Consider the following 15,084-nt stretch of genomic DNA (forward strand, 5'->3'; position numbering starts at 1 on the left):
TGGTGGTGTGGTTTGATGTGGGTGTTTCTTGGGTGTGTTCTTGCCACCACCAAGACACACCCATCTGTCAGAACCTTGCCCACAGCTGTTTCCCCCCACTCAATCACAACAAACAAACCTCCTGCAGGTTGAGATCAATGACTACAGGCAGATGTATGGTGAGATGCCACAGGAAACTTTGAATAGGTCAGTAGCCTACAGAGTTATATGAGAAAAATGCAATTGCTGAATTTATGTAGATATTCTAAACTATGTATTTTGATAACTTTTAAATGTAGGAACATGTCCATGTAGAATAAACAACCTTTTAAAAAATACCATAGAAGCAATGCTCTGCTAATATAATATGTGCACCTTTCACCTTTCATTACTGTCACCATCGTTACGCGCACCATGGCCTCATGACACTCACCTGGACTCCTTCACCTTTCTGATTACCTCCCCTATATCTGTCACTCCCTTTGGTTCTTTCCTCAGGTGTTATTGACTCTGTTTCTGTTTCATGTCTGTACACTTTTCATGTTTCTTGTTTTGTTCCATGTTCTTTTATTTATTAAATGATTCACTCCCTGTACTTGCTTCCCGACTCCCTGCGTACCCGTTACAATGGCATACAGAAGAACACCTCACCCAAGGGGAGCATCAAGGAGTATTTTTTTGTTTTTATTTTGTAGATGACGTTGGGTCCGGGTTTCGCTACCGGAGCTACCGGGGATGCCTCAGCTGGCTCGTCGGGCTTCCATGCCTCAGCTGGCTCGTCAGGTTTACAAGACTCAGTTGGCCCGTCAAGCATCCGTGGTCGAAGCTACCGAGGACGCCTCAGCTAGCTGGTCAGGCTCCCATGCCTCAGCTAGCTCGTCAGGCTCCCATGCCTCAGCCGGTTCATCAGGCTCCCATGCCTCAGCTAGCTCGTCAGGCTCCCATGCCTCAGCCGGTTTGTCAGGCTCCCATGCCTCAGCTAGCTCGACAGGTTCACAAGACTCGGATCGGCAGGCTCCCATGCCTCAGCCAGTTCATCAGGCTACCATCCCTCAGCCTGTTCGTAAGGTTCCCATGCCTCAGCCGGTTTGTCAGGCTCCCATGCCTCAGCTGGCTTGACAGGTTCCTGCGCCTCAGCAGAAACGATCGGCCCGCTCCTGGTCCCCGGGACCGTTCCTCTGGTCGGCGTCCTTGCAGCTGGAGTCACGCGTCAGAGGGGGTACTGTCACGTATACTCCCTCATACTCCCTCACTGTCACATATAATCCCTCCCGCATCTCTCCTCTTTCTAAAGATTTAATTTAACTGTACTGTATATAAGAATATGAATATGTATATATGAATAGTGTGTAAATAGTATTTTAGTTGTGTCTTGGTGTCTGTCCAATATAGAACTTACTTACTACCATTCAAAAGTTTGGGGTCACTTAGAAATGTCCTTGTTTTTGAAAGAAAAGCTAATTTTTGTCCATTAAAATAACATAAAATTGATCAGAAATACAGTGTAGACATTGTTAATGTTGTAAATGACTATTGTAGTTGGAAACGGCAGATTTGTAATGGAATATCTACATAGGCATACAGCCCATTATCAGCAACCATCACTCCTGTGTTCCAATGGCACGTTGTGTTAGCTAATCCAAGTTTATCATTTTAAAAGGCAAATTGATCATTAGAAAACCCTTTTGCAATTATGTTAGCACAGCTGAAAACTGTTGTGCTGGTTAAAGAAGCAACAAAACTGTCCTTCTTTAGACTAGTTGAGTATCTGGAGCGTCAGCATTTGTGGGTTCGATTACAGGCTCAAAATGACCAGAACCAAAGAACTTTCTTCTGAAACTCCTCAGTCTATTCTTGTTCTGAGAAATAAAGGCTATTCCATGCGAGAAATTACCAAGAAACTGAAGATCTCGTATAATGCTGTGTACCACTCCCTTCACAGAACAGCGCAAACTGGCTCTAACCAGAATAGAAAGAGTAGTGGGAGGCCCCGGTGCACAACTGAGCAAGAGGACAAGTACATTAGAGTGTCTAGTTTGAGAAATAGACTTTTCAAAAGCAAGAACATTTCTAAGTGACCCCAAACTTTTGAACAGTAGTGTATGTTTCATGATTAACTGCTCATGGTGTGATTGTGGTAATGTACAGGAACTCAAGTCCTTTTGTTCACCTGACCTAAAACACCTCACAATCAAATGCCGATCGCATTACCTCCCGAGAGAATTCTCTTCTGTCATTGTCACAACTGTGTATATTCCCCTTCAAGCCGATACCACAACGGCTCTCAGGGAATTACACTTGACTTTGTGCAAACTGGTAACCGCATTTACTGTAGCTGGGGACTTTAATAAAGAAAATCTGAAGAAATCGCTACCACATCGCCTGTGCCACTCACGCATAAGTAACTGTTGACCACAAGGCCCTCCCCTGCCCTCCCTTCGGCAAATCAGATCACTCCTCCATCCTTCTCCTTCCTTTCTATAGGCAGAAACTCAAACAGGAAGTACCCTTTTTAAGGACTGTTTAACGCTGGTCTGACCAATCGGAATCAATGCTTCAAGATTATTTTGATCACGCGGACTGGGGTATGTTTCGGGTTGCTTCTGAGAACAACATTGAAGTATACTCTGACACGGTGACTGAGTTCATCAGGAAGTGTATAGGGGATGTTGTTTCCACTGTGACGATTTAAACCTATCCAAACCAAAACCTGTGTATAGATGGCAGCATTCGCACAAGATTGAAAACGCGAACAACTGCATTTAACCAGGGCAAGGTGACTGGGAATATGGTTCAGTATAAACAGTCCAGTTATGCCCTCCGTAAGGCAAACAAACAGGCAAAATGTCCCGTACAGAGACAAAGTGGAGTCACAATTCAACGTCTCAGACATGAGACGTATGTGGCAGGGACTCCAGACCATCACGTATTATAAAGGGAAAAACCAACCACGTCCTGGACACTGAAGTCTTGCTCCTGTACAAGCTAAACACCTTCGTCGCCCGCTTTGAGGGAACACAGTGCCGCCACGGCTCCCTTGGACTGTGAGCTCTCATTCTTCGTGGCCGACATAAGACATTTAAGCCCAGACGGCATCCCTAGCCACGTCCTCAGAGCATGCACAGACCAGCTGGCTGGAATGTTTACAGACATATTCAATCACTCCCTATCCCAGTCTGTTGTCCCCACTTGCTCCAAGATGTCCACCATTGTTCCTGTACCCAAGAAAGTGAAGGTAACTGAACTAAATGACTATCATAACTACGCATTCACTTCTGTCATCGTGAAGTGCTTTGAGATGCTAGTTAAGGATCAACCTCCACCTTATCTGACACCCTAGACCCCACTGCATTTTGCATATCACCCCAATAGATCCACGGATGACGCAATCGCCATTGCGCTGCACACTTCCCTATCCCATCTGGACAAGAGGAATACCTATGTAAGAATGCTGCTCCTTGACAACAGCTCAGCCTTCAAAACCATAGTACCCTTCATCATTATGCTCGGGGCCCTGAGTCTGAACCTTTCCCTGTGCAACTGGGTCCTGGACTTCCTGATGGGTCGCCCCCAACACAGGGGCCGCACAATGGTTCCTACTCAGCCCCTTCCTGTACTCCCTATTCAACCATGACTGCGAGGCCACGCACATCTCCAACTCAATCATCAAATTTGCAGATCACACAACAATGCTAGGCCTGATTACTAACAACGATGAGACAGACTACGAGAGGATGTGAGGGCCCTGGCGGAATGGTGCCAGGAAAATAACCTCTCCCTCAACAAAATGAAGGAGCACAGGGAGCACACCCCCATCCTCAGGAGGCTGAAAAAATTTGGCTTGGCCCATAAGACCCTCACAAACGTTTACAAATACACCATTGAGAACATCCTGTATTATCGCCTGGTACGGTAACTGCACGGTCCACAACCGCAGGTATCTCCAGAGGTTGGTGCGGTCTGGTGCGGTCTGCCCAACGCATCACCGGGTTCACATTGCCTGCCCTCCAGGACATCTACAGCACCTGGTGTCACAGGAAGGCCAAGAAGGTCATCAAGGACCTCAGCCACCTGAGCCACAGCCTGTTCACCCCGCTACCATCCAGAAGACAAGATCAATACAGGTGCATCAAAGCGGGAACCGAGAGACTGAAAAACAGCTTCTATCTCAAAGCCATCAAACGGTTAAATAGTCACCACTAGGCGGCTGCCCGCCCAATACCCTGCCCTGAACTTTAGTCACTGTCACTAGACTGTTCCACCTGGTTATTCTACCATGCACCTAAGAGGCTACTGCCCTATGGACATAGTCATGGAACACTTTTCACTTTAATAATGGAACACTGGTCACTTTAAATAATGTTTACATACTGTTTTACCCACTTCATATATATATACAGTTGAAGTCGGAAGTTTACATACACTTAGGTTGGAGTCATTAAAACTCGTTTTTCAACCACTCCACACATTTCTTGTTAACAAACTATAGTTTTGGCAAGTCGGTTAGGACATCTACTTTGTGCATGACACAAGTCATTTTTCCAACAATTGTTTACAAACAGATTATTTCACTTATATTTCACTGTATTACAATTCCAGTGGGTCAGAAGTTTACATTTACTAAGTTGGCTGTGCCTTTAAACAGCTTGGAAAATTCCTGAAAATGATGTCATGGCTTTAGAAGCATCTGATAGGCTAATTGACATAATTTGAGTCAATTGGAGGTATACCTGTGGATGTATTTCAAGGCCACTGCTCCAAAACCGCCATAAAAAAAGCCAGTCTACGGTTTGCAACTGCACAAGGGGACAACGATCGTACTTTTTGGAGAAATGTCCTCTGGTCTGATGAAACAGAAATAGAACTGTTTGGCCCTAATGATCATCATTATTTTTGAAGGAAAAAGGGGGAGGCTTGCAAGCCGAAGAACACCATCCCAACCGTGAGGCACGGGGGTGGCAGCATCCTGTTGTGGGGGTGCTTTGCTGCAGGAGTGGTGCACTTCACAAAATAGATGGCATCATGAGGATGGAAAATGATGTGGATATATTGAAGCAACATCTCAAGACATCAGTCAGGAAGTTAAAGCTTGGTCGCAAATGGGTCTTCCAAATGGACAATGACCCCAAGCATACTTCCAAAGTTGTGGCAAAATGGCTTAAGGACAACAAAGTAAAGGTATTGGAGTGGCCATCACAAAGCCCATGGACAGAACTGAAAAGCGCGTGCGAGCAAGGAGGCCTACAAACCTGACTCAGTTACACCAGCTCTGTCAGGAGGAATGGGCCAAAATTCACCCAACTTATTGTAGGAAGCTTGTGGAAGGCTACCCGAAATGTTAGACCGAAGTTAAACAATTTAAAGGCAATGCTACCAAATACTAATTGAGTGTATGTAAACTTCTAACCCACTGGGAATGTGATGAAATAAATAAAAGCTGAAATAAATAATTCTCTCTACTATTATTCTGACATTTGACCTTCTTAAAATAAAGTGGTGATCCTAACTGACCTAAAACAGGGAATTTTTACTCGGATTAAATGTCAGGAATTGTGAAAATCTGAGTGAAAATGTATTTGACTAAGGTGTATGCAAACTTCCGACTTCAACTGTATATACTGTATTCTAGTCAAGGCGTATCCTATTTAACTATTGATGTACATATACTATTCTTCAGATATACTACATATTCTATCCACATACTGTCCATAGTCTATACATCCCATCACGTACAGTGCTTGAAAAAGTATTTTCCCCCTTTCTAATTTATTCTACTTTTGCATATTTTTGATGCTGAGTGTTAACGGATCTTCAACTAAAACATACTATTAGATAAAGGGAACCTGAGTGAACAAATAACACAACAATTACATACTTATTTAATGTATTTAATGAACAAAGTTACGCAACACCCAATGCCCCTGTGTGTAAAAGTAATTGCCCTCTTACACTCTAACTGTTTGTGCCACCTTTTGCAGCAATGACTCCAACCATACGCTTCCTGTAGTTGTTGATCAGTCTCTCACGTCACTGTAGAGGAATTTTGGCCCACTCTTCCCATGCAGAACAGCTTTAACTCAGCGACATTTGTGGGTTTTCAAGCATGAACTGCTCGTTTCAAGTCCTATCACAACATTTCAAAAACTTTGACTAGATAATTCCAAAACTTCAAATGTGTTGCTTTTAGACATTTTCATGTAGACTTGACTGTGTGTTTTGGATCATTGTCTTGCTGCAAGACGCAGCTGCGCTTCAGCTTATGTACGGATAGCCTGACATTGTCCTGTAGAATTATTTGATACAGAGCAGAATTCATGGTTCTTTCTATTAAGGCAAGTCGTCCAGGTTCTGAAGCAGCAAAGCATTCCCAAACCATCTATTACCACCACCATCTTTGACCATTGGTATGAGGTTCTTACTGTGGAATGCAGTGTTTGGTTTTCGCCAGACGTATTGGGACCCATGTCGTCCAAAAAGTTATACTTTTGATTCATCTGTTCATAGAACGTTCTTCCAAGAGTTTTGATGATCATCCAGGTGCTTCCAGGTGCTTTTTGGTAAACCTGAGTCAACTTGGTCCCATTATGTCTGGCGAAAACCAAACACTGCATTCAAACACCTATTCCGACACCTATTCCGACACCTATTCCAACACCTATTCCGACACCTATTCCGACCACATAGTAGAGTCCGTCGGCTTGGCATGAAAACCATAGAGCAGTGGTAACCAACCGGTCGATTGCGATCGAGTGGTCGATCTCCAAGGGATTCCTAGTCAATCGTCAAACATTTTTGGAGAAAAAAACAATGAATAAAGCCTTGCATTCCTATTTTTTTTATTCGTTTCACACTTTTGGCGGTAGGTGCTCGATTCAGCAGCCCTAGTGCCAGGCAGGCAAAGTGTTCCCATTTTGGGAACACCCAGCAGGCCCAGTGAGCAAATCAAGTGCACTTATAGGCCTACCTCTGGCCAATCAGATAGCTCAGATCACTGTGCCTACACAGCTTTCTCGCACAATAGACTGCAAAAAGAAGCCTGGAAAGCATAGCAAAGTTGATCATGTGTGATTTCTAAACTTTTAAAAACATGACTAGAAAGAGACTCAATGAATACAGCAAAGAGCTGCTGTTTTTATGAGTAAGTTTAATGTCTAAGTTATTCAGCACTGTCAACACTTTTTCAACACTTTAATAAGCCATAAAATGGCGTTCTCCTTCCACCAGTATAGCAGAGTGTTTCGATAATAAGCTTGCGTTGTTATTATTAGCTGCAAGGAATATTTCACCTTCTCTGGTCACAGGAGTAACAACATGAATTGGTGCATGAGGCTGAAATAATCCAATGCAACTTAAGTTTCATCTTCAGCTGGAAAACTGTGTCCTGTTTTCTCAGTGGAGGAGGGAGGGAGAGGACAGGCGAGAGGGAGCAGCCTCACCTCCCCTCAGACTGACAATCTGGTGCATACAGGCCATCAGTCCAGTAAAAAAAAGCTAATTATTATGCTCACTCAGCTGTGCCTTACACGTAACACAATACATTATCTATTACCAGTGTGATCATATACCTACAATTGTTTAATATAATTTCAAAATGGTCTGAGAAGAACAACAATGGCAGGGGAATTCAAGCATAGCCAATATGCAGTGATAATGTATTGGGCTTAAAGCCTACTGCACACACTTAATTGCCATAGAACTGTTTTTAATTAGTTAATGTTGCATAGGCTTACGTTTTTGAAGTCATGTTTAAAAAAAGAAATCTGAGTGTTAGATCTCGGCATGCATTTTGACTCAAAGTGATCTTGACTCAGAAAAGGTTGGTGACCACCAATGTTCAAGCAATTTTTTTATGGCAGAACTGAGCAAATTTCAGATCTGCTGAGTGCAAACTTGAATGTTGTGAAAATTCTGTGGAACTTCCAGCGCACGTTTACTGTGAACACTGAGGCTGTACCCGCTTTCAGTTACAGTTTTAACCGTGGCCAAGTAGGCTACTGTGGCTATTTGATCATAATGTAGGCCTATCAGAGTGGCCTACCTTCAAAAACAATGGAAATGTGTCCCATAACAGTTTAACATAGAAATAGCTGTTATATCATTCAGCCTAAAGTAGCAGCCAATGTGTTGTGTTCAATGTAGGGCTACATTCCATGAGTCTTATGAAAAAAACAGGCTTGACATTGACCTGTTTATCCACTTGTCCTTCAGATAAGGTGACATACTTTTTTGTTTGATGCAAGAAACCACTTTACAAAATAAAATGCATTATTTTTCCCGTACTATTATAACAGAGAATCAGACTAATTATGCTACCCTCTGCCTAATGGCTACTTAGCTTCTTCAACCCTGTCTCCAATTACAACACTGCCCCTTTCAGACAAACAAAAAGCTATTTACCTGAAATGTCTAGAAATGTACACTTTTTGTGCTCTTGCAAGACGCAATCACTCCCCTATTTCTGACTACAAATTATTTATAACTGGGCTAATTACTCACTAACTAACAAAGGATATGAACAAAATGTGCACACGTGGCCACATGCAGCTCTTGCTTTGATCTCAAAACAAACACATCTACTCACAGCTGTTAACACAGTCCAGTTCAAAGTAAATGGCACAGATCCATATGGCAATGGTCTATTTGCATATAGGCCTACTGCAGCTCTGATTGGTTATGCCGCACCGGTCTAGGTAGAGTATGGGCTGAGTCATGTGCAATAGAATCCTACTCTGATGAGTTCTGCCTACAACAAAATCTCTTGTGCAGTTTGTTTTGTTTCGGTAATGTCACACCCTGATCTGTTTCACCTGTCTTTGTGATTGTCTCCACCCCCCTCCAGGTGTGGCCCAGCTTCCTCATTATCCCCAGGCTGAGTGCCTGGCGACGGCACAGCTGGGGTATTGGGAAACAGGTCCCAGCTGAACCATGGGGGGGGCCCAGATAACAGAATGTTCGTGGCTGATGCTGTCCGTTCCGCGGTCCTGGAGTGGGCCCATTCCTCCAGGCTTGCCTGCCACCCGGGCTCCCGGCGGACCATGGCCTTCGTGCGACAACGATGGTGGCTTACCATGGTTCCGGATGTTGCCGCCTTTGTCGCCGCCTGCACGGTCTGTGCACTGAACAAGACCCCTCCACAAGCTCCGGCTGGCCTCCTCCAACCTCTGCCCATCCCTCATCACCCCAGGTCTCACATCTCCCTGGACTTTGTCACAGGTCTCCCCCTGTATGATGGCAACACCGCCATCCTGACCGTGGTGGATCGCTTTTCCAAGTCCGCCCACTTCATTTCTCGCCCCAAGTTACCCTCTGCCAAGGAGATGACCCAGCTCATGGTGCAACACGTCTTCCGGATCCATGGACTGCCCGTGGACATGGTCTCGTCCCGGTTCTGGAAGGCGTTTTGCAACCTCATTGGGTCGTCGACCAGCCTGTCCTCCGGGTTCCACCCCCAGTCTAACGGCCAGTCGGAGCGAGCCAACCAGGACCTCGAGAACCACCCTGCGCTGCCTGGTCTCCGCCAACCCCACCACCTTGTGCCAGCAGCTGGTGTGGGTGGAATACGCACGCAACACCCTTCCCTGCTCTGCCACGGGCCTATCGCCCTTTGAATGTTCCCTGGGGTATCAGCCCCCGCTCTTCCCTGAGCAGGAGGAAGAGGTCGGCGTACCTTCTGCCCAGATGTTTGTCCGCCACTGTCATCGTACCTGGAGGTGAGCCCGGTCGGGTCTCCTCAAGACCACCTCCAGGTATCGACGACAAGCGATCGCCATCGGACCCCGGTATCGTCTCGTGCAGAAGGTATGGCTATCCACCCGGGATCTGCCCCTCCAGGTGGAATCCCGCAAACTCTCCCCCCGGTTTATTGGCCCGTTTCCCATCTCTAAAATTATTAGTCCCTCTGCTGTTCGTCTTCTGTTGTCCCCCCGCTAGAGACATCCTGGACCCAGCCCTCATCGTATACACCCCACCTTTCATGTGTCCCGTGTTAAACCCGTGTCTCACAGCCCTTTGTCTTCTGTTTCCAGACCCACCCCTCCTCCCCGTGTCATTGATGACCATCCGGCGTACACGGTGAGACGTCTCCTGAGTGTTCGACCACTGGGCAGGGGTTTCCAGTACCTGGTTGACTGGGAGGGTTATGGCCCGGATGAGAGGTGCTGGGTCCCCGCTAGAGACATCCTGGACCCAGCCCTCATCGCCGACTTCCCCCGCCGGAATCCCGGTCAACCAGGTATGCGCCCAGGTAGGCCGCCAGGTGGCGCCCCTAGAAGGGGGTACTGTCCCACCCTGATCTGTTTCACTTGTCTTTGTCATTGTCTCCACCCCCCTCCAGGTGTCGCCCATCTTCTCCATTATCCCCTGTGTATTTATACCTGTGTTCTCTGTTTGTCTGTTGCCAGTTCATCTTGTTTGTTCAAATCAACCAACATTTTGTGTCTCAGCTCCTGCTTTTTCCAGTCTCTCTTTTCTTGCCCTCCTGGTTTTGACCCTTGCCTGTCCTGACTCCAAGCCCACCTTCCTGACCACTCTGCCTGCCCCTGAGCCTGCCTGCCGCCCGGTACCGTTGCCCCAGCTCTGGTTTATTGACACCTGCCTGCCTTGACCTATCTATTGTCTGCCCCTGTTGGATTATTAAACAATTGTTTATTCGACGTGGTCTGCATCTAGGTCTTACCTTCACACCTGATAGGTATGTTGCATTGGAAGTGGCTAATATTGCCACAGAAAAGGGAAACGTTGATAGTGTTAACAGGAAAAACTCTAGAAAGTTAAATGCCATGCTTCTCTCCATGGACAGATAGTTATTTTTGTGGTTCTCTCCATGGACTGATCTTCTGTGCTCTGCGCGTAGTCCCGGGGACTACTGCACACGACAGCTTAGAGGGAACATTGGTGATCACTGCCATAGAGCTTTTGCTGTTGAGGCATTGTCAATCAGTATCGGGCAGTGATTCTTTGATCATTTTGGTGGCGATGAAACAACAGAGCTCCATTCAATGAAGAGAAGCGAAGTGGGCAGAGGGGCGGTTTGCACATGGAGCTTTGCAAAAGTGGGCATGATTTGTTGATAAAAATATTTTTTTGGTCTTAATTTAAGGTTAGAGTTAAGAATCAGGGTTAGCAGTGGGGTTAACATTCGGGTTAGGTTTAGTCCGATTTTTCACGACTTTGTGGCTGTGCCAGCTAGTGACCACTTTGCAGAGCTGCCTCCAGAACCAGGAAGTTCATGATGAAAAACGCTAACCTGCTTTTGACCATGGCCCATAGGACTGCAGACAGAGAATGGCTTATTATCAAGACCCCTGAGACAAAGATGATCCAACCTAGAGGGAAAGGGTCATAGAGAGAACAGGAGGTCTAGCTTTTATGTTTCAGCCAGTTGAAATGCCTTCATGGGAGGTTTCAGCCCATTGTCAGCGTCCTGGAAAAACCTTGCATTGAACGTAATAATTTCCCTGTTTAGGCTGCGAAAGTTTCTTGGCTCTAGGATAAATTGGTCATTCAAAACAACATGTCACGTTTCAAAACTATATGGCATTATTAATATTATTTTTTACAGAGCTTCATTGGTGCAGTGGACTAGCTTGAATAGGTTCAACTGCCCACAGGACTAGGCTTACACATTTACATATTTACACGTGTCATCCTCCCACACAATATACACAGTCACACACTGGCACTGTTATTCCGCACATATACACACTCACTCTCTCCCCCTTTGTCTCTCTCTCTTTCTCTCACACAAACACACACAAATGTACAGGATCCCCCTCCCCTTTCACCCACAGGTGTAAGAATAGTCTGCGAGAGTGACATGCGAGCTTGATCACATACTGTAATTTACAGGTAGGAAGCCGCCCCTGGCAGTGAGAGAGGTGAGCGGAGACTCGGTGAGGGGTGAAAGTCAGCCGAACTCGGCCCGAAGACAGAAGAAACACGATATCAGTGTAGCGTTTATATTGCTTCTCTGTCGATGCTGAATGAATGCTTAATAGAGACACAATTTTAAGCCTAGAGGCTCTTTCATTCGCCGCAATGCCTATGGAGTATGGCACCATAGCCAACATAATGCTTTGGAGATAAATGTGAGTCAATGAAAGGCAACAGCATTAGTATGACAACCTGAAACGTCTCAACATTAAATAAAGTTGTATGATGCCAGTACAGTACAGTATAATGCTGATTTAAAGCATATGGAATTGAACGCTTATTGTAGGACGTTAGAGACAATTACAGACAACTTTGATAGATGTTTCTTCCTTTAAAAACAGCCTTAGTATCACGTTTTGGTGAAGACCCAGATTACAGACAGTGCCGAAGTAACAGAAGTTTATTACTAGAACAGGGGGCAGGCAAAACGACAGGTCAAGGGCAGACAGAGGTCAGTAATCCAGATCAGAGTCCAAAAGGTACAGAAAGGGCAGGCAGTCTCGGGGTCAGAGCAGGCAGAGGTCAGTAATCCAGATCAGAGTCCAAAAGGTACAGAACGGCAGGCAGTCTCAGGTTCAGGGCAGGCAGAGGTCAATAATCCAGTGTGGTGTTACAAGGTACAGAATGGCAGGCTCAGGGTCAGGGCAGGCAGAATGGGGAAGATGGATGACACCTGGAGGGGGGTGGAGACAAACACAAAGACAGGAGAAACAGATCATCGTGTGACACCTAGATGGTGTAATTAGGACCCCCCCACCGCAACCACCTCTATGAACGCATTATGTGCTGTATTTAAGTGTCTTTCTTCCTTTGTTGTCCATCTATTCTCATAGTAATGCTTTAGAATTCATTGAATTGAACCTGATTGTACAGTTCTTGGAAGTCCAGTTGTCCATTATGTTTTAATTGGGACTCAACTAACTATTAAAGATACAGCCATCCTCCTGCTCCAATACAGAGAGATGACGAGGAGACTGGAGTGATGCTAATGTTAGATGTGTAGTGTGTGTGTGTGTGTGTTTGTTTGTTAGGCTCCCCATTAGCTGTTACTCATGCAGCAGCTACTCTTCCTGGGGTCCAGTGTGTGTGTGTGTGTGTGTGTGTGTGTGTGTGTGTGTGTGTGTGTGTGTGTGTGTGTGTGTGTGTGTGTGTGTGTGTGTGTGTGTGTGTGTGTGTGTGTGTGTGTGTGTGTGTGTGTGTGTGTGGACGTGTTTAACTATTCTTGTGGGGACCAGAAGTCCCTACAAGAATAGTAAACGAACAAAAAGTTGACCAGCTGGGGACAGCTAACATTTTGTTAGTCCCCACAAGGTCAAATGCTATTTCTAGGGGGTTTAGGGTTAAGGTTAGAATTAGTGTTAGGGTTAGAATTAAGTTAAATATTAAGGTTAGGAGCTAGGGTTAGTTGTAGGGTTAGGGTTAGGAGCTAGGGTTAGGTTTAGGGTTAGGATAAAGTTTAGGTTTTTGGGTTAGGGTTAGGGTTAGGGTTAAGGTTAGGGTTAGGGTTAGGGTAGGAGTACGGGTTAGGATTAGGGTTATGTTTAGGGTTAGGGGTTAGGGAAAATAGGATTTTGAATGGGACTGAATTGTATGTCCCCACAAGGTTAGCTGTACAAGACAGCACAGAGAAAAAGGCCACCATTAGTGTCATAAAAGAACACGTACAATACCTCTTTATATGGTGATTTTTCAAGCAGGCTGGTATAGAAAGAATGTAATTCACAGCGTGCGCATCAGGGTTCACCCAGCACACACTGCACTCTGCACACTCCATATGATTGTAATTATGGCATACCTGGATTGAATTTGGATTCAAAAAATGGATTGAATTTGTTCGGCATGAAGAAGGTAGCAATACGCGGCATGACTGAGGCTGGAAATGATTTGTGCATTTGCCATGCAATAAATAGAGGATCTTTTCTTCCAGCCGTCAGAGAACACGCTCAACCAAACATACAGTGCATTCGGAAAGTATTCAGGCCCCTTGACTTTTTCCACATTTTGTTACATTACAGCCTTATTCTAAAATGGATTGAATTTGTTTTTTCCCCTCATCAATCTACACACAATACCCCATAATCATAAAGCAAAAACAGGTCTTGGAATTTTTGCAAATGTATTAAATATAAAAAACAGAAATACCTTATTTACATAAGTATTCAGACCCTTTACTATGAGACTCAAAATTGGTGCATCCTGGTGCATCCTATTTTCATTGATCATCCTTGAAATGTTTCTACAACTTGATTGGAGTCCAGCTGTGGTAAATTCAATTCATTGGACATGATTTGGAAAAGAACACACATAAGGTATTGTCCGTAAAGCTCCGAGACAGGATTGTGTCAAGGCACAGATCTGGGGAAGGTTGTGTGGTACCAAAAAATCTCTGCAGCATTGAAGGTCCTCAAGAACCCAGTGGCCTCCATCATTCTTAAATGGAAGAAGTTTGGAACCACCAAGACTTTTCCTAGAGCTGGCCGCCCGGCCAAACTGAGCAATCAGGGTAGAAGGGCCTTGGTCAAGGAGGTGACCAAGAACCCGATGGTCACTCTTACAGAGCTCCAGAGTTCCTCTGTGGAGATGGGAGAACCTTCCAGAAGGAAAACCATCTCTGCAGCACTCCACCAATCAGGCCTTTATGGTAGATTGGCCAGACGGAAGCCACTCCTCAGTGAAAAGCACATGACAGCCTGCTTGGAGTTTACCAAAAGGCACTTTTGGTGAACAGGTTTGATGAAACCAAAATTTAACGCTTTGACCTGAAAGAAACCTGGCATCATCACTACGGTGAAGCATGTTTGTGGCAGTATCATGCTGTGGGGCTGTTTTTCAGTGGCAGGGACTGGGAGACTAGTCAGGATCGAGGGAAAGATGAACAGAGCAAAGTACAGAGAGATCCTTGATAAAAAACCTGCTCTAGAGCGCTCAGGACCTCAGACTCGGGCAAAGGTTCACCTTCCAACAGGACAATGAGCCTAAGCGCACAGCCAAGACAACGCAGGAGTGGCTTCGGGACAAGTCTCTGAATGTCCTTAAGTGGCCCAGCCAGAGCCCGGACTTGAACCCAATCTAACATCTCTGGAGAGACCTGAAAATAGCTGTGCAGCGACGCTCCCCATCCAACCCTGACAGGGCTTGGGAGCTGCAGAGAATAGTGGGAGAAACTCCACAAAT

General features: G+C 45.4%; 1 protein-coding gene across 1 annotated transcript in view; it reads right to left on the reverse strand.

The window, feature by feature from the left end:
- Nucleotides 1–3,051, reverse strand: part of LOC120031782 (D(4) dopamine receptor-like) — a 52,547-nt gene extending 49,496 nt beyond the window's left edge. Inside the window, exon 1 of the mRNA XM_038977602.1 lies at nt 2,973–3,051. Within this exon, the coding sequence (XP_038833530.1) occupies nt 2,973–3,051 (79 nt within the window). The remainder of the gene's footprint in view (nt 1–2,972) is intronic.
- Between the last annotated feature and the right edge of the window lie 12,033 nt (nt 3,052–15,084).

This window comes from Salvelinus namaycush, chromosome 38 (genome assembly GCF_016432855.1).
Source record: "Salvelinus namaycush isolate Seneca chromosome 38, SaNama_1.0, whole genome shotgun sequence".
Taxonomy (NCBI): domain Eukaryota; kingdom Metazoa; phylum Chordata; class Actinopteri; order Salmoniformes; family Salmonidae; genus Salvelinus; species Salvelinus namaycush.